The 19,031-nt window shown below is 44.1% G+C and overlaps 1 protein-coding gene across 1 annotated transcript in view; it reads right to left on the bottom strand.

Annotated features, from left to right (window-relative positions):
* LOC119795888 (cation-independent mannose-6-phosphate receptor-like) overlaps nt 1-19,031 on the bottom strand; it is a gene marked incomplete at its 3' end in the record, with an annotated part of 66,724 nt that overhangs the window by 36,610 nt on the left and 11,083 nt on the right. The window contains exons 4-8 of the mRNA XM_038304125.1: nt 6,747-6,845; nt 4,317-4,449; nt 864-975; nt 636-744; nt 385-544 (exon numbers count right to left, since the gene is read on the bottom strand). Of these exons, the coding sequence (XP_038160053.1) occupies nt 385-544; nt 636-744; nt 864-975; nt 4,317-4,449; nt 6,747-6,845 (613 nt within the window). The remainder of the gene's footprint in view (nt 1-384; nt 545-635; nt 745-863; nt 976-4,316; nt 4,450-6,746; nt 6,846-19,031) is intronic.

Genomic DNA, 19,031 nt, shown 5'->3' with positions numbered 1-19,031 from the left:
TTTTGATGCAACTTTTCTACTTCTGTTATTTGCTGTTGTTTCTAAAGAAAATGCATAATGATATTACAGCTTTCATTGATTTATTTCAAACTTGAAACTTTGTTTAGCCTGTAAGGTGTAAAAAAAAAAAAAAAAAAAAAAAAAAAAATTTACCAATTAATCGAATCGTGGTGTATTCTTGAGTATCGAAAATAATCGAATTGTTGGGTCAGGAAATCGATACTGAATCGAATCACCATGATGGATGTGATTTACACTTTTTAATGTTTTACGGATAATTATATATTTTGGTTTTACATGAAAGATTTTTGGATGTATTAAACAACAGTTGGATTGGTCTATAACAAAGTAAAAGTGCGCTGGTTCAGAGGTGGAACCACTTACAGCTCAGAGTGAGAGGTGTGAGGTCGATGGAGACGTCATGCTGTTCACTGGTCAGTTTGCAGCTATGACTCTCCAGGTAGTCTCTGTGACAGGCATATTCAGTCACCCACTCCACCTCATACCGGCAGTTCGACTCTGCAACCATCTTAGGGGTGCTGCCCTGAAATGAGAAAGAAGAATTAGGAATCATCTAGAAATGTGAAAACCAGATTAACAGCTGATAAGTTAGAAGGTTTAGTGGTCTGACAAACCAAATGTCTGTTTGATGGACAGATGAAAGTGATGGTGACGGTGGGCCGGTGTTGTCCACATCTCTCTGGAGGCGTCGAGTCGGCACTTAATTCATACCGTAACCTCAAACTGGACGGGAGATAAGACAACAGGAATTGTAGTCAATCCATGGAAAATACTTTCATTGTTAGTTTTAACAAACAGCAGAACTTAATGCATTGAGGTTTTGCATGGACAAAAAAGGTCACCTGTCACTGGACACCGCCTCCAGCGGCCTGGTGGGGGCGCCCATGCTGAAAGAGCCATCTTTGGTGATGAGGCAGGCTGCAGAGTCCTCTGGACAGGATGTAGATAGAGAGTCTGGAGGAGAGCACAGAGGTGAGGGTCAGATATATCAGAGGTCATCGATGTGATCAGCTCACTTTGAAAAGCAGCTGATAAACTCATCATTTACACTAGTACTAAAAGTCCCACCAGCCTTGTTTGTAACACTGATTATTCTCACATTGATTAAAAGGAGTTCAGAAGGGTTGATTATTTTCCTTAAAGGAATAGTACACCCAAAACATGATTAGCCTTCATTTTCTACTCACCCCCATGCTGAACAACACTCTGGAGTACTTTTTTGATATCTCAAATGCATCTGGAGATCTGGGAGGCTTCTTGCCTTTCTGCTGACATTCAAATAATGGAGGTCTATTGTGCCCGAGACAGAAAGGTCCATAAAAGTCCACAAAAAACGTGTCAATATTCCTCCATACTGCTCGTCCAATGTATTCCAAGTGTCCTGAGTGGGTAGCATCCAGAATTTACTCGAAACGAAGTCATTTAGAATGTTTTTAGAGCATAAACAGTAGTGTACAGGATTTCCTAAACGCGCACGCCTGCGAGTTCACGTGTCTACGGAAACCGCGGCAGACCAAACCAGATGAAAGTGCGCATTCAGCTCGGCAAAGAACTCATGCTCTTCCTCAACACTGAAGTCCTCAGACATTTTTCTTTCGTTGTTTCTTTCTTTGCACAGGTAAACAGCACATTTCTTCTTCTACGCTTGCATTATCGGCAGAGCAGACGCTGAATGCGCACTTTCATCTGGTTTGGTCTGCCGCGGTTTCCGTAGACTCGTGAACGCGCTTTTAGGAAATCCTATACACTCCTGTTTATGCTCTAAAAACATTCTAAATGACTTTGTTTCGAGTAAATTATGGACGCTACCCACTCAGGACACTTGGAATACATTGGACGAGCAGTATGGAGGAATATTGACACGTTTTTTGTGGACTTTTATGGACCTTTCTGTCTCGGGCACCATAGACCTCCATTATTTGAATGTCAGCAGACAGCAAGAAGCCTCCCAGATCTCCAGATGCATTTGAGATATCAAAAAAGTACTCCAGAGTGTTGTTCAGGATGGGGGTGAGTGGAAAATGAAGGCTAATCATGTTTTGGGTGTACTATTCCTTTAAGGGGATAAAGTATTAAACTATTAGTGTAATATTATTTGATAGTAAAAAAAAAAAAAAAAAAAAAGAAGAAGAAGAAGAAGAAAAAAAAACAAGTATGACATATATAAATATGCGATACTCAGAAAAGAAATACGGGAAAAAAATAAAAGAATTTAACTAAACTTCTGTTTAGTGATAAAAAAAATCTATAAATATGTTTATCAATGTCTCAAAAATTTAAATGACAGATTTCTCCCATCAAAACAAAATATTGTATTTCAGATTTTTAAGCTGATAAAAAGTATAGCTCTCTTTTTAAGTAAGTGGGATATTAATTATGTTTCGAGTATGGTGGATGAAGCAGCTTTTGTTTTCAGTTTTTTTGCTTGTTTGTATGTTTTTTCCTGATAGTTAAGAGTGTGACATTGGTCGTGTGAAATAAACTAAATTAAACCCAGTTTTTAAGTTTATTGTAGGTTTCACAGAGTTTAAAATGTTGACTCTTAAAAAAAAGAAAAAACTTACTCAATATATAAATCTGTACAAGCCCTTTAAAGGGGTCATAGAATGATTCTATATGGTATTTGGTGCTAACCTGACTCCGCCAGATGGATTTGCTCGGCATATCCATCTAGAAACTTCCGTTGAAGTAATTTTGGGAAGGGGTGAAAATACTGGTTAGCTGGTTGGCCTATGTTGGTGATAGACGGGCCAAATAAACCAATCAGATCAACGAAGCATATGACGTACTAACAGAGCGACGACGAAAACACAACCACAAGCCAGGCTACTCTTGCAGAAACCAGTCGGGAGAAGAGCAAAAACATCTTTTCCTCTGAGAAAAGCCTCCAGAGCAGTGTTTTGCTCTTCTTTCAGTGAAGAAATACTCTGTAATTCCGATAAAACTTGCTCGATAGCCACGCTAACACTAGTTTCATCGGCTGAAGCCGCCATGTTGTTTAGACTGAACTGTCGCACTTTCTCGTTGCGTCACACCTCAAACCGCCTCAAAGCCAACGCTGATTGGACGTTCGTTTGGTGAATGGCTCAAAATTTTCTTTAACGGAGAGTCTCCAGACTGATCTGCGAATGAAACCTTGAAAGCTCGCGAGGTCAGGATGGTCTCACGAGGCTAATTTGGTGCTGGTCCTTAAGGTCTCTGAATAGGGTGTGTAACATTGGTTGGGCTGACAATGGCATATTTGCTGTTCTATGTGCCCTAATGCCAGCCTGGTTAAAAGCCCTAGAATGAAACCACAGGTTTTCTTCCTGTTATGGTATCATCATTAATATTTAGATGAGCTGTGCTCTGATTGGCTGGTTTACAACAAGCAAAGCTGCTGAGCAAAGACGCATCATAGCAACAAGCACTCACTCACTGATATGATATTGTTGATATGGTAGGGTGACCAGACGTCCTCCTTTTCCCGGACATGTCCTACTTTTGATATCTAAAAAAATGTCGGAGGGGAATTTGAAAATCATCCAGGATTTTGGTCAGCTACAGTGTACAGTGAGTGGTAACTAGGTGACTATCAGAGAGTAAACTTATCGGCTTATTTTTCTGAATAAACCAATCAGCTCGCTGTCTGCAACAACCAGTCGCCTGGAACGCTCTTTCAGCAGAGCATCGCTTCCAACAGATACGCACAGGTTTCACAAGCAACGTCCTCCCCACACCCGGCTCTTTCTTGTTGTCTGCGCAATCGAAGTAGCAGCCAACCCCGCGGCCCAGCAGCCAACACTTCATATACCGCATTTGCGGAAAACAACTCGTGAAGTTGGACCAGTTAGAAGATCGAGGTGCGTGAGAATGCTAGGAACCTTTTTCCACCTGGATCCCTGCTCTTTCTCACCCTCATGTCCCTCTGTTGTCGGACAAAGTTGCCCCCCGCTTCCTTCCAGCTAGTTCATGATTGTACCTCTTGCATTGTGGCATGGAATAAACATAGCGCAGACCACGCTTCAAAATTGAGCATAAATCAAAAATGTCTGCGTCATGCTCACTGCTGCAGGACTATAACCAGCCCTTTACCAGGTTTTTTACAACAGGGGATGTGGTTAAAGTGATCAGTTATGCCTATTGTGAAGTTTTGAACCCAGTCTTATATTATCCAAATGTTACATTTAAGAAAGTGATCAGAAAAACATCTGACCCACTATTATTTTATAAAATCACAGATTTTTCTTTTCAATCATTTTGTTTCCTAATTCTTTTCCCTGAAATGCAGTAGACCACATATAAACATAACTCACTGAGGCTTCGGCAGACGTTGATATAAAAGTCAGTGCTTTCGTCGCCGTCGTCCACCAGATAACCATCGCTCACTTTGATCAGAGGGTTCAGGTCGTGCTTCTTGCCGTCAGAGTCGAACACGAAGCAGGGCACCTGGACACAGCAGCAACATTAATACACCACTTCCCAGAAACAGGCCTGTGCTGCATGTCATGTTAAAGAATACTGATAAAAAACAAATAAAATACATGAGGGCAAGATAATACGAGGTTAACTCATTTTTTTGGGTTCCTACATTTTGCTAAAGTTCAACCCAGTTTTTAAATCTTTTACAAAACCATAAATGTGTCACCCACACCTTATATATATTACTTAATATTCATAATGTAAATGTTAAAAAATTTATAACCTCCCTTTAAATTCTACAAGCATTGCAGAACACTAAAAATAATAAAAATCTGATTAAAAAGAAGTAGTCCCAGCTTTAATAAATACTTTGTTAATCCACCTCTTGCATCAGTTACAGCCTTAAATGTTTTGATTAAGATGCCATAAGCTTATCAGAACTCTTTAAACAGTTTGATTTCTCCTCCTCTGCAGAACTGATTCTGCTGCCTCAGTCAGGAAATTCACAGATCGGTTCTGATCCACTGCTGAAACGTGTCAGAAGAAGATTTCCATTCAGGATGTTTTTCTACATCGCTCTATTAATTTTTCACTCTATCCCAACTAGTCTATCAGTTCCTGCTGCTGAATCTTTCCCATAGTATAATGCTGCCACTGCCATACTTTAGTGTAGTGAAGCAACTTCCTTTAGTTGTGCCCGGTTTCCTTCAAACATGGTGTTTGGCATTCTCATCAAAGGGTTCCATCTTTGTCTCATCAGAACAGAAATGTTTTTTCTCATGGTTTTAGAGTCTTTTGGCAAACTCCATTCAGGCTGGAATGTGCTGTTTTATCAATGATCACCTTCTTCCAGCCACTCTTCTTTACAGGCCCAATTGATGAATTCCTCCAGAGGTGGATGTCCTTCTGGAAGGTTCTCAACTGGAGCTTCGACAGAGACACCATGGGGTTCTTGGTCACCTTCCTGAATCTAAAAATGAGTCCTGCTGGTTCCAAGTTTCTCCTTTTTACCAAAGATGGAGGCCAGTGGGCTCACTGGGACCTTTAAGCAGCGTTTCCCCAACATATTTTGACTTGTGTACCCCTTTGGGCATTTTTCGTACCATTAGTATGTTCCAAAGTGGAACATACAATAACTGAAATCTTTTAAATTGAGCATTTCATTTTTATAATTTTATTTATCTCAAATAAATAAAACTGACATAAGTATGCTGCCTGGAGGATATTAAGGAATTTAAATAAATATAAATTAAATTATATTATAAACCTGTATTTATAAAACAGGAGCTTCTCTGAGTATAATCACATTTAAACTTCATAAACTGGAAACAAAATGGAGAACAAGATTTATAATCAGACAGACTTAATTAGTTTTACTTGGTTTTCATCAAGAAACCTGAGCTGCTTTGATGAGCTTTGATATCTCAATGTGAAAAACAGCTGATAACAGGCAGTTCTCTGCATCCAGTCTGTTCCTCTGCTTGGTTTGGATGTGTGTCGAAGCTGAAGGTGAACTCAAACACATAAGAAAAACTTCCATTTTGGTTGATAAAAGCTTGGTTCATTTTTCAGTTAGATCCTCAGAAAGCTTTATTTTACAACTTAAGAAATAAAATATTTTCATATATCGCCTGCAATGCACTTGCAGGCCACAAGGAGTACAAGTACCTCAGGTTTGGAAACACTGCTTTAAAGCACCAGAAAGGGTTCTGTATCCTTTCCCTGATTTACATTTAGACAGGCAACGTCACCGGGGGGGGACCTTACATAGATAGGCATGTGCCTTTCCCCATTATGTCAGCTGAATTTTTCACAGGTGGGACTAAAAATGTAGAAATACCTCCAGGATGATTAGTGGAAACAGTATGCACCTCTTGGCAAAGTTATATTTTATTAAAATATGTGAAATCTCAGCTCTCTAAGTTTAATCATTTGTACCTGTCTCAGCAACTCTTTCTACCACATTGTCATAATGGGGTATGGTGTGGAGAATTAGAGGAAAGAGGTCAATTAAAAACCATTTAGAAAGAGACTGTTAACATAATCCAATGTGAAAAAACTGGACTTTTCACAACAGCTTTAAAAAGAAGTAGATAATCTGCAGAAAAGCATCCTAAATTAATTTCACACCCCCTCTCAGACCCTACCAGTGTAACAGCATGTGACAGTGCCTCTGCTACACACTGCAAACCTCGGTGCTTTATGGAATTGGAAGGTCTAGTTTCTATCATCTGACTGTTTGTTTCTGCTGAGGATGTGGTGACTGTTTCCTTTTTACTCAGAAACCTACGAGCCCACCACCGATTGGGACTCCCAGAACGTACCTCTTTGTGTGGCTTGAATTTGTCTTTCCTGCAGGCAGCGTAGGTTTTCCACTCAAAGTAATGCACACACTGAGACAGAGCCACAAACTCTGGGGTCCCCTGTAGAGAGATGCGGGAGAAAAAAATCAGTTTCATTTAAAAAAAAAAAGAGGCAGATGCATAACAGCAAGTCATTTGCGTCCTTTATGACAAACTACACTTTAAACATCTGCACCTCCTTAAGAAGAAAAAAGATGGGGGGGATATTTTATATTAAATAAACTTATTCCAAAATTACGGTTGCCTAGTATACATGAGCATCTATGAATTCAGGACCTTAACTTTGCAGTTGATCCAACTACAGGGTTTTTTGGAGGCTGACAAATATCCAAGCTAATCTCCAGCCTCAAGCCCTCATAATTACATTTACAATGAGAAATGATTCAGGTTGAATTTTTTGGGGTGTCTGTTGGTGTGACGTGCTGCCCGGTCTGCTTCACCTTGCTCCCACGCTGAGTCTCTGCTAGCGCTGGCATATTAGCGAGAGCACACGGACGACTGATTTTCAAGACGGATCATAAAGACCGGCCAGATGCGCCTCTCCAACTCCATCACAGGTGCAAAGGTTTTTTAAAAGTTAATAGTTAATAGCTTCAGTGCTGCTGGTTTCCATTTATGGCTAATTAACAGACTGAATCAGGTGTATTAAAGCAGAGGAACATTGAAAACTTCCAGGACTTTAGCTCTAGTGGACTGACTTTGGGCATGACCGCTCTACTGTGATGAAAAGGGCAAAATATGAGTCTGATCGGTGACAGAATACGATGAGAGCAATTATTGGTGCAGTTTTCAACAAATGGAGAGACCTCACATCTGCCCTGGGAATAAAAAGTTAAATAACTTATATATATATATATATATATATATATATATATATATATATATATATATATATTTATTAGGGATGGAACGGTTTATGAAAACCGTCCGAACCGTTTGGTTCGACTGTCTCAGTTCGGTTTGCGTGTGTTTCGTTCGGTTCATGCGCTGCTCCTTTTTCTCATAGGCGAAGCGTTTACACGCTAGAGCGGAAGGTGGCGGTACTGCAACCAAAGCCAAACACCAGTAGTAAACAAGAAGAAGAAGCGAAGCAGCGTAGCCGGGTGTAGCAGAAAAAAATCAGTTGTGGAGAATTGTGTCGGAATGGCGAGTGGGAAAGAACAGGAGTTGGAAGACGCGCCAGCAGCACTTTATAGGTCTGCTGTATGGGACCACTTTGCATTTAGAGCGACCTACGATGACGGCGGAAAGAAAGTTGTGGATAAAAGTGCAACAGTATGCAAGCATTGTGCAACACGTTTTGTTTATGCTAACAGCAACATGACCAACATGTCAGGCTAACAATCAACATATACCGAACCGAACCGAAAACAGTGACCACGAAACCGTGAACCGAACCGAACAGTGGATGGGATCAGAGATTGCATGAATGATTGCAGACTCAATTAGACTTTTGAAAATCCAATGCCAAAAACGACCCGAAGGTGACAAAACTGCCTCTATATCTAGAGTGAATGAGAGGTCGTGTTCAGTGAGGAAAGCCTAAATCCTTATTTTTAACTCGCATACATGCTCCGGTACTGACGCTGGTAAATCAGCTGTTGGCGTAACTACCGGCAAACGTGTAGTGTGTGCGACCGCACGAACAGCGCCTTGATGACCAGGGTCTAATTCATGTTTGCGTAAAACCTTTTTGCCTCTGGATGCGTAAATAAGCTTCCTGGAGCACAGCGTGCCAAAGTTCATGAACCGCATTCTGCCCACTCCATGCAAGTCTGTTCACTCTATTGTCCTTTTCTCCAAACACGAAGTTTAATTTACGTATTATTTGACTTTTAACACGTCTCTTTGTTGAATGGAGCCATAAACCAAAAAAAGGTGACTTTCTGTGTAGAACTTACGTATAGCACTGTATCACAATCTATCTGGTGACTTGAGCAAGAGGAGAAGGTTCACACTTTCCTAAGACCCACACCCTTCTTCTTCTGTTTGGCTAACACTGTTAGTTTCAGGGTGCTCCTTCACTCCTTTTTTTTTACCCACAGGCAATCGCTACGAGCCGGAAACCCCCCTGTGGCCGGAATACTTTAATCTCTGGATACTGTGCCCTTAAAAAACCTGTGAAGTCACTGGTCACCAGAGGGAAACTTGCCCTATCATCTATAAACATCCCTTAGATGCATTCTGCATGACAAACTGGTTGTGAGGATTCCTAGGAAAGGTCTTTCTTTCTCCTGTCCTCACAAACGTGAACATATAGAGTTTAACAAAATCTATAAAAAGCACCAGAATAACTGGTGATGCTCAGATCTAAATTTGAGCTTTGAAGCAGCAAAGACTAAAGGTGGGTGGAGAGATGTCAAACAATGAATGTGTGGAAAATCACCTTATGCCTACATAAAGGCACTGTGGAGGAATTGTGCATATAGGGCCAACTTTGCAGCCTAGTAAAGTAGCTCTCCACTTGCACGCTGAATGAAAACAAAACCTTTATTGAATAAATATCTTCAAATGAAAGGTTTGCATTTTGATCAGTTTTATGTTTTGTTGCTACAGGATTTATCTTAAAAGGCTTTTTAGACAAGACAGAGATTCATCTTTTTGTTCAACTGAGCCGCTGATACCAACCAATCGTGGAGTAAACCTAAAAAATTATAGATATCATTTCACATTATCTGAGCTAAATGTAAAACTTGCAGCAGGACTTTAGTGCAGTGGTGTTAACTCTTTATCTCATGTAAAAATCAAACTGCTTTACGCTGTTTTTAAATCTGTCTGATGTAACCTACAGTTCTTTTTCATAATATTCACTCGGTGTCTCGCTATGGGATGCAGCCTCCTGCAGCCCTGATAGAAGCATCTATCTCAATCTGCCAATCCTGATTGCCCGAGAAGCTGGAGATTCCCTGGCCGGTCGCAATAGCGGAGCCCACCCGGTCCCGCTACGAAGGCAAACGGCTTCCCCTGGCACGAAATGCGGTGAAGCAGCTTCTCCCTGTCTTCCCCGAGTTGCTGACGGAGCTCCCCAAAACATGGACTAGCTGCCCATACAGCAACAGGAGCCCTATTTCGGGCGCAGCATCCCTCGACTGCGAGGCGATGGACGCCCACGGCCTCCTCTCCATGCCTCCGGTGGAAGTCCCGGTAGCTGCGCACCTCTGCCCAGGCAGCGTGAGCCAGCTGTCTGCAGCTTCCCCCAGACGCCCGACGCTGCCAGCTAAGCCCGAACGGTTCCAGTCTGCGCTGACCGAAAAGGCATACAAAGCAGCAGCCCTCTCGGCCAGAGCCCTCAGCGCCCTCTCCATCCTCACTGCCTACCAAGCGGAGTTGTTTGGCGCGTCTGCAGAGGAGCAAGACCCGGATGCGTGGGAGGAGATGGCGGTCATCGCGGACCTGTCTCTCCGTATCCAACGTGTCGCGGTCCAGGCCACAGGGAAGGTGATGGCAACCCTCGTCGTCCAGGAGCGAGCGCGATGGCTCAGTCTCGCTAACCTGACCGACAGGGAGCGGGATGACATCCTGGATATGCCGATCGTCCCTGAAGGCATCTTCGGCTCTGCATTGGCCACAATGCAGCAAAGATGTGAGGCAAAGAAAAAGGACAACGAGGCCCTCAAACTTTGTCTCCCTCGGAAAGCCCCTGCGCCTTCACCTCCGGTGCAACGCAAAACCTTTGCGCATGCAGCCTCCCAGCCGCCGCGTTTTAAGGTACCAAGACGGCCACCACCGCCAGGTCCGCCCCCTCCGATGAGGAAGGAGCGCGGAGCCGGCTGGCAGGGGAAACCTGCCTCCACGACCGCTACGCCGCCGCCGCCCACAGCCGCCGCGAGCTCGGTCCCAGAGGCGAGGAAGAAAAAGAGGGCGGCCTGACAGCCGCCAGTTCCTCAGTTGGTGCAGCCTGCTGTTCCCCGTTGCGCAGGCCCACCGTTTTGGCTTGTTTGTGCGCACCCCACGCCACCGTTGCCCATCCCAGAGCCGGTCTGCGAGGAGAAGGACATCGCCCCGGAGGTCTGCGCGGTTGCGCCCCGAGCGGAATGTCCAAAAGCACAGTCACACACCCTTGTTCAAAGAAAAAATGGTGTCAAAATAAAAATAAATCTGTCACAGCCAGGCCACGAGCCGAGGGTGCAGATAATAAAAAAAGCCAAAACAGACGATGCTCTCTCTATAAGCAGGGTGGCCGCTCAGCCCCCTGCAGCTCTGCTCCCGGGACGGGCACCGCCGTCCCCGCGGAGCAGAGCAGAGCGCTCCACCGTGCCTCCGGTGGTGCCCGAGAATCATTTCTCGGTTCCACCACAGGGGGGCGCGGGGCAGGAGCCGCAATATGTTCCCCCGCTCTCTCTCAGATGGGAAAGCTGGAGAGCAGCAGCAGCTCCACTGTGGGTGTTGCGCACAATTTCCCGGGGATACAGGCTTCAATTCGCCACTGTCCCTCCCCGCTTCTCCGGTGTAATACACTCACATGCACAGGGAGAATCAGCTCGAGTTTTACGGGAGGAAATTCTCTCTCTGATAGACAAACGAGCAGTTTCTGTCGTATCTCCCGAACAGAGTCTGTCAGGGTTTTATTCCAGATACTTCCTCGTCCCCAAACGGGGGGGGAGAGGAATCCGCCCTATTCTGGACTTAAGAGCCCTGAACAAATTCCTGCGGAAATACAAGTTCAGGATGCTGACACATGCAGCTCTGTTGCGTCTAGTAAGACCGAACGACTGGTTTTCGTCCGTGGATCTGAAAGACGCGTATTTCCACATTCCCATTTATCCCCCTCACAGACAATATCTCCGGTTTGCCTTTCAAGGGGTGTGTTACGAATACCGTGTTCTACCATTCGGTCTGTCTCTCAGTCCGAGGGTTTTCATACGGTGCACAGAGGCCGCGGTAGCCCCGCTCAGACGCCGGGGGATACGTCTGGCCACGTATTTAGACGACTGGCTCCTGTTAGCGCAGTCAGAACAGGAAGCCAGGGTTCACACACACATTGTCACAAAACACCTGATGGATTTAGGTTTTGTGATAAATATGGAAAAAAGCCACCTATCTCCAACGCAGGAGATATGCTTTCTGGGATTATCCCTGCGCTCTGTTCCGTTCACAGCCCGCCTGTCAGAGGAAAGAGTGACGGTTTTCAGAACGTGCCTGTCACAATTCCGTCTGCACAGGTCTGTCCAGTTCAGACTGTGCCTTCGGTTGCTGGGTCTGATGGCCTCAGCCATCCTCGTGATTCGCCTCGGCCGCCTTCACATGCGGGACTTTCAGCGCTGGGTCGCTTCGCTCCGAATGGACCCCGTGCGTCATGGCGCACGGCGGATAACGGTCACAGCGGACTGTATAACAGCTCTGCGCTGTTGGCGAGCCCCGTCCTTCCTGACCCAAGGGGTGCCTATGGGCACCGTCTCGTCCAGGAAAGTGGTAACCACGGATGCCAGCCTATCAGGCTGGGGCGGCATTCACGAGGGCAGGTCTGTGAGGGGTCGCTGGAGCCAGGCCCTCCAGCGCCTTCACATAAACTTTCTCGAACTTTCGGCGGTGTTTCTTTCTCTGAGACACTTCCTCCCATTCCTCTCGGGTCACCATGTCCTGGTGAGGACGGACAACACGACAACAGTGGCGTATATCAACCGCCAAGGGGGCCTGCGCTCCCGCATGTTGCACAATCTGGCGCGCGACCTGATTCTCTGGAGCAGTACCCACTTTCTCTCCCTGAGAGCGACGCACGTCCCGGGAGACTTGAACACGGGTGCGGACCTGCTGTCCAGAGGCGCGCCAGTGTACGGGGAATGGACGCTGCACCCACAGGTCGTGGAGCAGATATGGGCGCGCTACGGGCGCGCTCAGATAGATCTGTTCGCGTCCAGGGAAAACGCTCGATGCGAGCTGTTCTTCTCTCTTAGCACTCTGAATGCCCCTCTGGGCGTAGACGCATTAGCGCACGCCTGGCCGCACGAGCTGCTATACGCGTTTCCACCGCTGGCCCTGATACCCCCCACTCTCACCAGAGTGAGGGCATTCAACCACAGACTGATCCTAATAGCTCCGCACTGGCCAGCGCAACACTGGCTGGCGGAGATATTCCAGATGCTGTGCGCCCAGCCTTGGGAGCTGCTGCTGCGCAGGGACCTGCTCTCGCAGGGTGCGGGGACAGTGTACCACCCACACCCGGAGCGACTGCAGCTGTGGGCCTGGCCCGTGAGTGGCTTAATTTAACCACTGCCGGGCTCCCTCAGAGTGTAATTAATACTATCCAAAACGCCAGGGCTCCCTCCACTAGGAACCTATATGGCTCCAAGTGGGGACTGTTTGAGCGGTGGTGTCTTGAACGGGACTACGTTCCTTTTCAGTGTTCTGTACCAGCGATTCTGTCGTTTTTACAGGAACTGATTGATAAAGGAAAAGCTTTTTCCACGGTTAAGGTTTATCTGGCAGCTATAGCAGCATGCCATATAGGATTTGGAGACAAAACGGCGAGCCAACACCCTTTGGTTTGTCGGTTTATGAAGGGCGCCCGCAGGCTCCTCCCCGTCTCCAGACCTTTGCTGCCTCAGTGGGATTTGTCGGTGGTTCTGGAGGGGCTTAAGGGACCCCCATTTGAACCGTTGTTGGGGTCCAGTCTTAAACATCTGTCTCTCAAGACAGTGCTGTTACTGGCCCTGGCCTCTGCGAAACGAGTCAGCGACATTCATGCGCTCTCTGTGAGCCCCGCATGTACCCGGTTCGACCCGGAATACACGCGTATGGTTCTGAAGCCCAACCCGGCCTTTGTTCCTAAAGTGGTTGGTTCTTGTTCACCGATCGAGCTAGCGGCGTTCGCCGCCCCCCCAGGTGAACGGCGAGCGCACACGCTGTGCCCTGTTCGAGCCGTGCGCTCTTATATGGACAGGACGCAGAGCTTCAGGATGAGTGATCAGCTCTTTGTCTCCTGGGCGGAGCCCCGTAAGGGGCAGCCGATCACAAAGCAACGCCTCGCCCACTGGGTGGTGGAGGCTATAGCTTTGGCGTATGGAAGCAGGGGTCTGCAGCCCCCGGCGGGTCTGCGTGCACACTCTACCCGCGGGATGGCTGCATCCTGGGCTTTATTTCGGGGAGTGTCCGTTCAGGACATTTGTTCAGCGGCGAATTGGTCTTCGCCTCTGACTTTTGTCCGGTTCTACATGCTTGACGTGTCTGGACCGTGCGTGGCCAGTGCGGTCCTAGAGTCATAACTGACCTTGTGGACCTTCCCCATCGGCCGGTTCTTGTTCGATAAGCTGTCTGACAATACGGGAGCTACCATATCCCATAGCGAGACACCGAGTGAATATTATGAAAAAGAACGTTTGGTTATCTAACATAACCCCAGTTCTTAGAATAATATGAGCGAGTTGTCTCGCCAGACGACCCTTCTTGCAGGGCGGCGAGAAGAGGTTTGCTTGTTGAATTGGAGTGCCGTGATCCGCACACGCTTTAGTAGTCGGAGCTACGGGGCGTGGCGTATGACGGGCACTTCCACCGGCCAATCAGGATTGGCAGATTGAGATAGATGCTTCTATCAGGGCTGCAGGAGGCTGCATCCCATAGCGAGACACCTCGCTCATATTATTCTAAGAACTGGGGTTATGTTAGATAACCAAACGTTTTCATTATTTAAAATAGTCTTTGCTGGCCCATATTCTTATCTTCAGCTACCACAGTATACATATCAGATTAAATAATACTGCTTATATTTCAGCGATAGTATCAAGGTGTTAATTTATTGTATCTCTTATACTATATCTGTTGGTTGTGCTGCTCTTTTTACATTTCTTAGGTGATGAAGCAGACTGAAGATGTTTTATCGTTATCTCCCTTTTATCTTCTCTTTCTTTCATCTTTCTGCTTTTTTTCTATTTTTCCTTTCCTGTTCTACTTACACTGAATGATAAATAAATTATAATTAAGCTATTTCTGTGCATAAATCAAGCGGAACACTATGGCGATAGCCGCACTGCTCCACTTGTGAAAGTAAAATCTGTTGGGCTCTTTTGGCATCAAGACAGTTATTCTTATTCCCACATTGCTAGACAGGACACTGAAAAAAAAAATAGTCTATGGTGATATTATATGTTATATTTTGTAACAGCTTTCTTATTTATCCATTTTTATTTTATTAATAAATATTTTTCCATTGTATCCTTGAATTTTTTTGTTTATCATATTGGGGATTTTTTGATTAAATAAAGGTTTAATAATAATCACACAAGGATTAGGGTTTCTTTAGAAGACATCAAAGCAAAATTTAAAAGTATTATGGAGGATTTTTGTGATTTAAAAAAAAAAAAAAACACCATCTCCATATAAAAAATAAAAAATAAGCGTCCAAGAGCATGCACAAGCCCATTTCTCCTGGTGCACGCTCTGTTTAACAGTTGCTGTTCTCATAGCTCATACCTGCTTGCTGTGCCGTCTGCCCTAACCCCTAAATCCCTCAGTCACTATATAGAGCGGGGACTTTATAGTGAACTCGGTTAACTGACCGTTCGGACAGATGATCACTGCTTTTTGCTCCGTAGGTTACATAACTCCTCCCCCACTGGAAGGTGCCATGCGCCATCTCTGATTAGTCGCCGCTATCGGGTAGCAACAGCCTTTGGCTACAGCGGGCCACTGTAATAGGGGTTCAAATAACAATCGCTTTGTATAGATGCGTCGATCCAACAGCCGATCAACACGTTCGCAACGTGTTTTGTTTTTTTCCTTTGGTCTATATTATGCATTACCTCCTGAACGTAATTCTGACTCCCGTGCTGCGGTGGCGCTAAATCTATTTTGCCCTCCTACCTCGCTTCATTTAGCCACTACATTCTTTCTGCTTGCAGTATTTTCTGATGCAAGGCCTTTCAGAATCTATAACACAGAGGCATTATTATTTTGCAGTGAATAAGGTTTTCATAGGCCTATGTGGAGTACAACTTTGATACTTTTGTTATTTGCTGTTGTTTCTCAAATAAAATGCATAACAATATTACAGCTTACATTGATTTATTTCAAATTAGAAACATTGTCTAGCCTGTAAGGTTAAAAAATAAAAAATTTATCAAACCAAATCGTTTCGTGGTATATTCTTTAGTTTTAAAAACAATCTAATCGTTGGGTCAGGAAATTGATACTGAATTGAATCGCCATTGGTGTGATTTACACCCCCTATGATGTAACAGCAAATCCCATAATGCTTTGCGAGGAGAGCTCTCCGTGCAAAGCATTCCGGAATATATCTGCCTCTTCTGAGGCCTTTCCTTTTCTTCTCATACACTAGATAAAGCGCTTTTGTTCTGTAGAAGAACTACTCTCATTGTGACTCGACAGGAAGTGAGACATCAGTAACAAAGCCACAGTCTGATCGCCTCCACCAGACCCAAGATTTGCGAGATTTGTACAAACCCACCCCCCCACCCAGTTCTGTTTTATTTCCATCTACACTTTATGCAAATAAAGATCTGACAGCATAATTTCCAGGTTTACATTTAACTAGAGGTTTGTTCTGAAAGTAACTGGGTGGGGTTTGATTTTGCCGAGGTTATGGTTTTACTAAAAACTGTTACAGATTAAAACCAGATAAGTGAAAACAGCAGAACAACATTTCCTCTGCAGGTTGTGTCTACATTTGACACTTTAACAAAGTGTTGTTATTCTTACAGCAGTTAAAAGGTGTCACCGCTAACATTCAACAAAGCTTCACTGTGTCTCACTATAGAGCTGCAAACCTTGCAGATAGTTGTTTTAGGCTGACATCATCCCAAACGTTTAACTAAGAGCTGAAACACATGAGCTATGCAACATACAGACAATATACGGCGTTATTGTTCATGCTAGCAGTTAAAACGAACATCCAGTTTAAGCCTAAAAACATTGTGCCATTTGAAACAATGACATTAAAATGGAGGAATCCATCATTGAGATGATGGCACACAGTGGACAGGTCAGGGAGCGACACCATGGAGAACAACTTTGCAGCTCTTTACAGCATCTGCAGAATTTCTGATGCATGCATAGGGCCCTATAAAATCCATTTTATTTTCCCCCAAATTCCGTTTTTTCCGTTTTAATTAGGGATGCACGATATTGGAATTTTGGCCGATATCCGATATGCCGATATTTTAAACCTCATGTAGCCGATAACCGATATCGATACCGATGTTAAAGCTGGACAAAAATAAGTAGTCATTGAAAATAGCAGTTTTGTTATCCATTTCTGACACTTTGAAAAATAATATACTGAAATATATTTTCATATGCTGATATCAAATTGATTTTTAAAAACGCAGTATCGATCTATTTTACTTTCAAAATCTCGTGAAATTTCATCGTTCTGTTACAAACTCTCGTGATATTTTGTAAATTCTTGTGAGATTTTGTCAGTAAAATAGATCGATACCGCGTCAATATATCAACCAGTGGCGGCTGGTGAAAAATATTTTTGGTGGGGCTGATATAGCCTAGTGTATGTCTCCAACTAATCCGGAATAAGAATTCAAATAAACAATTGGACAATACATATAATTTAACAGAAATGATTGAATTTACTATATAATAATAGTAACAGTGATGATTTGGGTCACTGTGACGGGGTTCTTTGGCCTCCAAGAATCCAGTCTCAGTCGGGTTACCGGTGTTGGTGATTTATTGTGCTCAAAAACTCAAAACAGGGAGCAAAAGAAACTAAAGATACTCTGGGCCTCAGCCTCCCTCCAGTTACCAGCAATGTAGCCTAACAAAGAAACAGAAAACAAAAATTGCCGCTTTTCTTCCCACAGCCCTCATTAAATAGTTTAAGCCCCTCACCTCAGGCTCTCTTATTTCTGATTTCTTCTCATTAATCAGTTTTGTCCATATATTACCTCCACAAACAATTGATGTACAAAAACAAATAATTTTTACAACTTAATTATTTTACACAGATTCATTGACTTATTCAATTACACCAAACTGGGTTTGAACCCAGCAAAGACGCAGCCAGACTGAAGATGACAAGTCCCCATAGCATAAACACGTACACACCCACACCCACACCCACACCCACACACACACACACACACACGGCTAACCCCACTGAAATATTAAGTGTGCACCCTCAATACGCCAGCAGGTAACCAGGAACAGCTTGTGTGTTTTAAGTTCATGGAGCTACTGGGCTCAACGCGAGTGTATTGGTCCTCACAAACACAGTATAACAGGAATGTGTGTGTGGCGCGCAAAGTTAGAGAGGTTGTTTTAAGCGACGAGGTGGATTCGTCACAGTCACAATAACCATGACATGAAATGTTCATATCCTACAACAGGGATATTCTTCTGGCAAACGGGTAGATAAATAAGGATCTCACCGAATTTGGTGGAAGCTGCATCTCGTTCGATACATTCGCCATCTTCCCTCTAATCGTCTGCACCTGCGCTTGGGTTCAGAAGCCTGTAAAAGCGCAGTATTTTCAGCGCCCCATGACCATAAAGTTCCGAGACGCTGATTGGCCATTAAATTCACCTAGCAATGGTACATGATTGACAGATTCTCTGCAAATGTGGGTCAGTCTGATCCCAGCCCCAGAACAGAGACGGTAGGAGTCTGTCTGTGGAAATCCACAAATTAATGACAGTAGATAGGGAAATGTAGTTTATATAATTTGTTTTGCTTATAGGTACACACTCTAGAGAGTAAAACTGACATTTATGAGTTAATTTCTAAAAATATATTTTACGTTTCTCTCTTCTTATCAGGGAGGGCGGTGCCCCAGCGCCCCCTATGGGCCGGCCGCCACTGATATCAACATATAAAATTATGGCACAATTTTGTGAATTTTCGGGGGATTTCGTAGCATAACGATGACATATAGCAATATTTCATTAGTAAAAGAGATTGATATGGTGTTTTTAAATGGAAATATATCAGCATATGAAGATATTATGATATTTTAATGTATCAATATTTTTTCCCTCGTCTTTAGAAGTTTTTAAGTCTGTAAAAAGACGTTTTTGAGGAAGAAGTAGTAGTATTTTATGTTTTTTTTTACACTTTAGAAACTCAGAAGCTGATCAAATATCGGGTTAAATATCGGTGGGGTGGCCGATGTCCGATATTCAGTTTTAAGGCCGATACCGATAGGGGGCCGATTATATCGTGCATTCCTAGTTTTAATTTTTGAAAATTCAGTTTTTTCCGTTTTATGCATGTATTTTTGTGCTTCCAATCAATGGAATGTTGACAAAACTTGCAAAACAATAGTTCACCTGACACGTAAA

The sequence above is a fragment of the Cyprinodon tularosa genome, unplaced genomic scaffold (genome assembly GCF_016077235.1).
Source record: "Cyprinodon tularosa strain WSP-4 unplaced genomic scaffold, ASM1607723v1 ctg526, whole genome shotgun sequence".
NCBI classification, from domain to species: domain Eukaryota; kingdom Metazoa; phylum Chordata; class Actinopteri; order Cyprinodontiformes; family Cyprinodontidae; genus Cyprinodon; species Cyprinodon tularosa.
Note: the sequence above shows the minus strand (reverse complement) of the source record. Positions and strands in the feature narration are given on the sequence as shown.